Source organism: Mustela nigripes, chromosome 5 (assembly GCF_022355385.1).
Source record: "Mustela nigripes isolate SB6536 chromosome 5, MUSNIG.SB6536, whole genome shotgun sequence".
In the NCBI taxonomy this organism is placed as follows: Eukaryota; Metazoa; Chordata; class Mammalia; order Carnivora; family Mustelidae; genus Mustela; species Mustela nigripes.
Window position 1 is genome coordinate 38,537,091 of NC_081561.1, and position 8,894 is coordinate 38,545,984.

An 8,894-nucleotide genomic window follows, 5' to 3' on the forward strand; every position below is an offset into this window, starting at 1 on the left:
CAGACCTGTACCCCTGGGGATAAAAATATATGTTTATAAAAATAAAAAATTTAAAAAAAAAAAACAAAACTAAAAACACTTTAATGATTTTAAAAATAACTGACAGTCTATAAATAACATTTGGTGACTGGACAAAAGAGGTGGCCTGGATACCTGACTTGTCCCTGACCGTCACGGAAATGGAAGCAGGAAGCAGAAGCATTACCACCCAGAGCCAAATTTTCCAAGAGCCAGCATGCTTCATTGTGCCTCGAAACCATGTGAACCAGTGGCCACAGATCTGCAAAAAACAAAATATTGGAACTGAGCTTCTTGTATATAGGTCCTCTCATTATGATCTCTAGAAAACCCTCATCACCAAAAAACACACAATAGATTTTTGCAATATATGTAATTATATAATTAGATATATGGTTATAGATGTAATTATATATAATAACACAATATAGGCCTTAATCTGTATGAAAAAGCTCCAAAAAATATTTTCTGATTAGGTCCTAATTATCAATGTCCACAAAGCCTCTTCTCCCTTAAATTTTCCCTTCTCTATTCCTTAAGTGTGTTTTTTAAAGCTATGCCATTTAAAATGACTTAAGCTTGTATATATATATATATATATTTCTAAATCCTAGTAAAACATACCTAATATAAAATCTATGATCTTCTTAAGTAGCATTAAGTTCCTTCATATTATTGTGCGATCACCACCACCATCCATAACTTCTCATCTTGCAAAACTGAGACTCTATAACTATGAAACACTAATTACCCATTTCTCCTTCCTCTGGCCCCTGGCAACCACCACTTTACTTCCTGTCTCTATGAATTTGGTCACTCTAGGTACCTCATATGAGTGGAATCATACCATTTTTATCCTTTTGTTACTTTCTTTCACTGGGCATACTCTCCCTAAGGTCCATCCATGTGGTAGCATGTGTCAGAATTTCCTTCCTTTTTAAAGCTGAATAATATTGCAGTGTATGTATATACTATGTTTTGTTTATCCATTCATCTGTTGATGGACACTCGGGTTGCTTTCAACATTTTTGACATTATTGTCAAAATGCTGCTATAAACATGAATGAACAAATACGTGTTCAAGTCTGTGTCTTTAATTCTTTTGGGTACATATCCAAAAATGGAATTGCTGGATCTAATGAAAATTCTATTTTGAATTTTTTGAGGAACCAACATACTGTTTGCCATAGCAGCTGCACCATTTTATATTCCCACCAACAATGCTCGACAGTTCCAAATTCTCCACATCCTCATCAACATTATTACTACTAGTAATAGTATTTTTAATAACAACCATCTTGGTGGGTGTAAGATGGTATCTCATTGTGTTTTTGATTTTTATTTCCCTAAGGATTAGTGAAATGGAACATCTTTTCATATTTATGTTTATTACCATTTGCATATCCTTTTTTTTTTAAGGATTTTATTTATTTGACAGAGAGAGACACAGCGAGAGAGGAAGCACAAGTAGAGGGAGTGGGAGAGGGAGAACCAGGCTCCCCACTAAGCGGGGAGCCCGATGCAGGGCTCTATCTCAGGCCCCCAGGATCATGACCTGAGCTAAAGGCAGACGCCTAACGACTGAGCCACCAGGTGCCCCACCACTTGCATATCTTATTGGGAGAAGTATTTATTTTAATCATTTCCCCTATTTTTAATCTGGTTTTCTGTTGAACTGTAGGAGTTCTTTACATATTCTGGACATTTGCCCCTTTTCAGACATGATTTGCAAATATTTTCTTCCATGTTGTGGGTTACCTCTTCACCCTCTTGATTGTGTCCTTTGCTGCAAAGCAGTTTTTTTTATTTTTATGTCATCCAATTTATCTATTTATCTTCTCACCTGTTCTTTTGGTGTCATATGCAATGATTTATATTTTAAAATATAATCTTATTACTCACAATTCTATTTTCTCTTCTGAATATTAGTATTGCATATTTTGTCTTAACTGATACTATATTTTCTATAAACTTAACTATGTTGTTACTGGGTTGAATAATCACTGCTACTAGAGGTATTACTAGACATGTGAAAAGCAATCCTTCCTTCTGCTCAAAGAGAAAATGGATAAATGCCATGCCTATCTCAACGGAGCCCACCACTGGAACCATATTTAACGTAAACGTGTTACTCTCCATAATCATTTGCCTTTCTAAATATAGACTACTACTTTATAGGTATTACAATAAAAGATTTAGTAAATGGAATTCCTATAATGGAAAACTTAAATATTATTTAAATTAATTTTTATAGTGAAATAACTAGCATGGAAATAAATTGCAAGTAAAAATATAATGGTTCCTATAGTGTATTTAACAATTGCAGTATTATTAGAATAGCTATTCTAAGACTTCTAAATATGCAAATAATATGAAATCATTTATTTGCTATCATTCGAAGTTTACTCAAGAGTCAAATATAAAAGAATCTATCACACCAATGTCTAAATGCTGTCAGTACACACTCTAGAAAAAAAACTAAAGCCATCATCTTTGGTATTCTGCATGTGTCAAATACCCTAAGATCAGCATTTTAAAATTAATTCAAGATTTTAGATATTTCTGGATGAATAGCTGGAAGTAGCAACTGCAATACTAAAATCGTATGTGTGGTTCTAAATATCAAACATCTGGTTTTATGTCTTATTTCTTTTGAACTCTTTCATCTAGATATAGTCCTAATCCTCATATGACTTGTAAACTTATCCTATTATTTCAAATCAGTTAGTAACTATTAAGGTAATTAATTTTATTTCAAATAAATGAACTCACAAATATTAATCTAATTTTTGAAGAGATACTTTTTTTGTAGTTTCAAGCAGCAATTTTTTATCTTCTAGAAATTTTTGTTACTTAACAGGATTTCAATTACTAAAGCCTAGATAAGAAAAAAAGAGTAAGTTTTACACTACTATAATCATTAAATATTCAATAAAAAATTACCATACAAATAATCTTAAGGTACAAATAATATAATAATCTTAAATCAGAAAATTTTGCTAGATATTTAAGCAGTATCACTGAACTTTCAAAAAAAAATTTCAGAGAATTATCAAAGAGGGTAAATGATTAAGTCAGCAAAATTACTATACTATACTTGACAATGGTATTTTTTTGACAATGATATTATAGGAAAGGAAATTTACAGGCAAGGCTCTCTTGAACACAGATGAAAACTGTCAACAAAATTTTCACACAGTAGAGGAAACCATCGACAAAACAAAAAGGCAACCTGCAGAATGGGAGAAAATTTGAAATGATATATCTGATAAGGAGTTAATATCCAAAATATATAAAGAACACAAACAGTTCAACACCAAGAAAACAAAAAATGGAGTTTAAAAATGGGCAGAGGACCTGAAGAGACATTTCTCCAAAGCAACTCTTATTAAGAATTGATGAGTTAGCAGTGTAGTATAGTGGTTGAAATCACAGCTTCATGTCTGGACATTGTCACTTAGGAATGAGTTACATAATTTCACTACGCCTTCATTTATTTACCTGAAAACTAATAATAACACTAGAGAAAATTATTTAACACCTGGGAAAAGTATAGTAAATGTCCTTGAACATATTAAGTATTCATAAAAATTACCTATTATAATTGTCTGCTCTACATATTCACAAATAATAATACGTAAAAATTTAGTTACAGTCATCTCCTCAGCCTGAGGTTGACACTGATATTTGGACAATGAGGAAGTGCCAAAGCATCCTAGAACTTTATGTTCATTGAAGCTTTGGTCCCTGTTATAACAACAAAGCACCAGAGAGCTATACAACCATAAGCATATCAACTCAATCTTGAGGTCTCCCAACTGGTACCTTGAGCCACTTAGAGATTGATAGCACTTAGCGTCAATCTCATTTATGCAAAATGTTTGAAGAAGATGTTATGGAGAGTTGACTAAATGTCCTAGTTATTCTACCCTCCATTGAAAAGAATCTCACCAAGTTCAGCAAGAACTTGAAAGAGGAATCCTTTTCTCTCCCCATCTAATTCAACTTGTGGTGGTATTTCCAATAGTGACCACTCCCTACTTCTTGAAAACCTCACTCTCATTGGACTTCCTGTGCTCACACTCTTTGGAATTTTCATTCATTCATTCATTCATTCATTCATTCATTCATTTGACAGACAGAGATCACAAGTAGGCAGAGAGGCAGACAGTAAGAGAGGAAGGGAAGCAGGCTCCTGGATGAGCAGAGAGCCCAATGCGGGGCTTGATTCCAGGACCCTGGGATCATGACCTGAGTCAAAGGCAGAGGCTTTAACCCACTGAGCCACCCAGGTGCCCCTGAAATTTCCTTCTAAATCCCTTCTCAAATCTTGTTTCTACCTGATTTCTTAATCCTGGGATCTATGAGCATTCCTTGCCCAACTCTTTACAATGAACATCTCCTTAGGTGATCTCACCATTCTCTTTGCTTTAAATGGTATGTCAGATAATCCTGACATTTGTATGCCCAGTCCAGTCTTCTCTGAACATTATACTGTGTAGCCAGCTGCCTATTCCAAAGTCCCTCTTAGATGTTGCACAGACACCTGTAACTTATTATGCCCAAACTAAATGCCTGATTGCCAACCACAACTTATTCCTGTCATGCTCCTCCCAGTCTCAATTAGCACCCATCCAAATGCTCAAACCAGGAACTCAGCATCACACTGATGTTTCTGTCTTCCTCTTCACCATCTCTCACATCCAGCCAGCAAATCCCATCAGTGTTACCCCAAACCCATCTCAAATCCATCCACGGCCCTCCACTCCTCTGCTGCAATCCTAGTTCTGGTTATCCTGGTCTAGACTCCTCAATAGCTTCTTGACCGGGCTCCTGGGCTCCTGACCAAATTCACTCAGTACATCACACTAAAGAGCTTTTCTTTTTTTCTTTACCAAAACAAAACAAAACCAAAAAAGTTTTATTTATTTATTTTTGAGAGAGATAGAGCACGTGCATGCAAGTGCATGAGTGGTGGTGGAGGGGCAGAGGGTAAAGCAGACTCCCCACTGAGCAAGGAGCCCAATGTGGGGCTCCATCCCAGGATCCTGGCATCATGACCTGAGCAGAAAGCAGATGCTTAACCGACTGACCCACCCAGGTGCTCTAGAGAGCTTTTCTTAAAATAAAAGGTGAATCAAGGCACTTCCCTGCTTTAATAGTTTCCCATTGTAATTCAGACGTAATCCGAAAGCCTTTCTAGGACCTCGAGGCCCTGACTAAACTAGCCCCTTCCTTATCTCCTGCCCCATTTTACTGTTCTCTTCACTGATTATCTATTCCTCAAATTCCCATGCTCTTTCCACACTCAGGGCTTTTGCACAAGCTATTACCTTAGGTGTTTACTAGTGGAGGTTTCTGTTGTTTTGATCCTGATTAAGTACAGATGTACTTCACTCTGAACATTTTTTTCCCACTATGAACATCTGGTAAAGGTTTGGTAAAGGGACAGGTAAAGGTTTTAAAGTAAATCCCTGTACACGTTTTTTTGTTGTTTGTTTTATTTTGTTTTGTTTTAATACCTTTTCCAGATCTTTAACCCCTGCTTCAAGAAGTTGCAGGGCTGGGAAAAACTTCTGTTGGGGTCTTTCTGGACCTCTCCTCCAGATCCTTCTCGCTATTCTTAGAACCCAGTGTTTTCAGACTGCTGCTTGCTGCTCTGGACCCACCTCCAATGCCCTCCAGGAATTCTCAATTCTGGGCTTTATCCACAACCTCCTTCATCATCAAAACTTGTCAATTTTCTGTTTTGTCCCCTCTGATCCCAGCTAGGTGACCAGCAAGATAGTTTGAAAAATTCAAGCTAACATTGTCACAATTTAATGTGTTGTTCTTCCCAGGTAAGATTTAAATATTAACACAGACCTTCAATGCTTTCCCAGTGGACTGACCAATGAAGAACCTCAGAATAATACATGTGGATGCTGAGGGTACTGAAGTCCTCACCTCATTCTTTTTTTTTTTTTTTTTTTTTTGGACAAAGATGGCTCATGGTACATTTTAAGAAGGACATGAGGAGTACTTTACACATGTTCTCATTTTCTTAACAGAATTTCTTTTATATGTGGTATTTATTGAGAGACAAGCATGTCCACCCATAACACGAGCAGGGTATAGAGCATGAGATCCATATACCATATGCTTAAATATATGAAAGTTTAAAATAACGCTAATAAAACTAAGAAAAACGTGGTTTTTTCCTTTTATCTTGACAAGTATACCTTCACAAAGACCCAGAAGCCTAAGTCAAGTTGAGAACTGAACAGAGCAGGCTGCAAAGGATGAACTAGTTTCTCGGCTGGACCAAAGCTCTTCTCTCATTTTTTCCCATTCCTGGCTTGGTCTGTACCATGAGGAGCCTCACCCACACGCATGGGAACATACCAGTAAATCTAAGCTCTGTCCGCAACAGCTGCAAGCAGTCACTCCTTGATATCCACTGGGGCCTAGGAGTGTTCCTACCAGTAACTTAGTCTGTTCTGGGAAGATGAACCCAAGGAAGAGGTCTGCCAGGTCCTGTAAGAGGACTAAGGGTCATTTGGCCAGGGAATTTCAGGATCTGCCCAGAGCCTCATCTAGCAGCTTGGGCTTTGGGTGGGCAGGTCCCCTAACTCTGTGGATTCCTAACCCTGAGAGAAGAAGCACAACCAGAGTAAGGCCATACAAAGACCTTCCAAAATGTAAGGCCCAGAGCAAGGGACCTTTTGCTTGGGCCTAAGGGTGGTATAGAAGACAAGAATCAAGTCCCCATTCTACAGATACAAAATATCAAGGCTCATAGAGAAGATTCCAGAGACTGAGACCTAAGTCCAGTTTTTCTTGACTAAGAAGCAGTGTTACACCATCAGGATGTGGGATATACTATCATACCCCGTTATAGTTCCTTTAAATTTTCAGCTATTCTCTATCAAGATGCTAGCCAGACCCAGGCAGTTCCTTCCCAGCACTACAAAGGACCAAAGTCATAACTGTGAACGTGCCCAGTACTGGCAGTCTCAAGCAGACAACAGTGCTGGAGCCTATGAACGCTCTAAAATCCTGCAGATAGCCATGTCTGGAACTGATTTCTCATTGCCATGACAACAAAGAGATAAAGGTTGCCTGAAGGTCTGTCTATGACTCTACCTCTAACCCATTATTCTCACCATCCTGGCCAACTGGAACAGTATTGGATACTGGTTGGGGTAAGGTAATTTAAAAAGGAAAGTCACTATCCCTTAAGTTTCCCTTATTCAGCTCTTGAAAACCCATAAGGCAACTACCAAAATATTTTAATTAAGACATGGATCTTTAAAAAATTCCTTATTAATCTAGATTTATGTACAGAGAACACAAAAAGGACAGAAAGGAGCAGTGGAAAAATGGGTGCCTGGGTGGCTCAGTTGGTCAAACAACTGCCTTTAGCTCAGGTCATGATCCCTGAGTTCAGGAATCGAGTCCTACGTTGGGCGCCCAGCTCCACGGGGAGTTTGCTTCTCCCTCTGACCTTCTCCCCTCTCATGCTCTCTCTCTCTCTCTCTCTCAATAAATAAATCTTAAAAAAAAAAAAAAAAGAAAGAAAGAAAGGAAGGAAGAACAGTGGAAAACCTTAATCTTTCATTCCATCTGTACAATGAGCTTCCCACTATGGGCCATGGGAGGAGACAACACTCTGGTCAGGGAGACCAAAAACTAACAAATGCATATGTTATCTTTGCAAGATAGAAAGTAGGAAGTAAAGAAACGCAGAGTAAGTAGAATGATGAAACACCAGGCTTGCTAGATAGGATGGTCAGGGACTTCTTAGCACAAGCTTTTGAGTAAACCAAACCAAACCAAATCTGCCTCTGGTACGTGAATTGTTTTACTGTTATGGCCGCTAACATTTTATAAGGCTCACTCTGCATCTTTGAAATTTGGTACTAGGTAAAGGGTCAGAACATTAGAGTTAAGACAGAAATGGAAAATAACATGGGAAAGAAAATGAAAGAGGCGAAAGAAGAAAATAGGAAGAGTCCTAATTTGCTTTGCATAGACTATTAAATGAGCAACACCACATTTCAACTTCAAGAAAAGTCTATTTGATTTGTCAAATGACTAACAGAACCCATGTTTTCAGAATATTCATTATAAAGAGAAATGCTGTGTGGCTGGGTAGGGGGTCAAATCTTAAACCTCTTGACTCCCCTCCAATATGCCTGTACATAACTCCAAGAAAATCTGGCCATAGTGTTATGAAGTCACACATCTTGTAAATAAGCAAAAACAACAGGTGTTACACATCTGTTCTTTTACCAATCTTTAGAATCTATCTTTAGTGAAGCTACAGCAGAGTCTATAAACTATTCGAGAAAACCAGCTGAAAGGCCATGCCTATAGAGCTAAATTCTAAGCCAATAATAGGACAAAAATTCCCAAGAGCTCAGAACCAGATCTAGCATGATTTCATAATTTTATTATTGAAATTGAAGTTAGTTGGCAGAAGTCTGTTGAAGCTTAGGCAAGGTGTCTGCCTTCATTATAATCTGGAGAAAGCTCTTGACGTTTACATTTTAATTATAGGCATCATCTTTAACCTAAGAACTCAAGTTAGAAATTTTAAAAACTTTATCAATTCATTCTTTATCCCTCCCAAATCAAGCTTCTTTCAAGTCTATCAAATCTACTTTTAGAACTTTTCTTTGAATCCACACCAACTTCTTCATCCCTACAAAAAATAATTTACCTCGCCTCCTTACCATTTCTGATCTGTCAAAGTGCAGCAGACTCCTAACTATGTTCCTTTCCTTCAGTTTGGTTCTGCTTGATTGTATCTCCCTACTGCTCAAGAATTCTGTAACAGTGAATCACTTAAGTGCTCTGCTTTATTAACGTTTCCTGGTGGTTTTTCATTGGCC

At 37.5% G+C, this 8,894-nt stretch overlaps 1 protein-coding gene across 1 annotated transcript in view; it reads right to left on the reverse strand.

Moving 5' to 3' along the window:
* COL19A1 (collagen type XIX alpha 1 chain) overlaps window positions 1-281 on the reverse strand; it is a 308,387-nt gene extending 308,106 nt beyond the window's left edge. The window contains exon 1 of the mRNA XM_059399023.1: window positions 154-281. Coding sequence (XP_059255006.1) covers window positions 154-244 — 91 coding nt within the window. The 5' untranslated portion in view covers window positions 245-281. The remainder of the gene's footprint in view (window positions 1-153) is intronic.
* Between the last annotated feature and the right edge of the window lie 8,613 nt (window positions 282-8,894).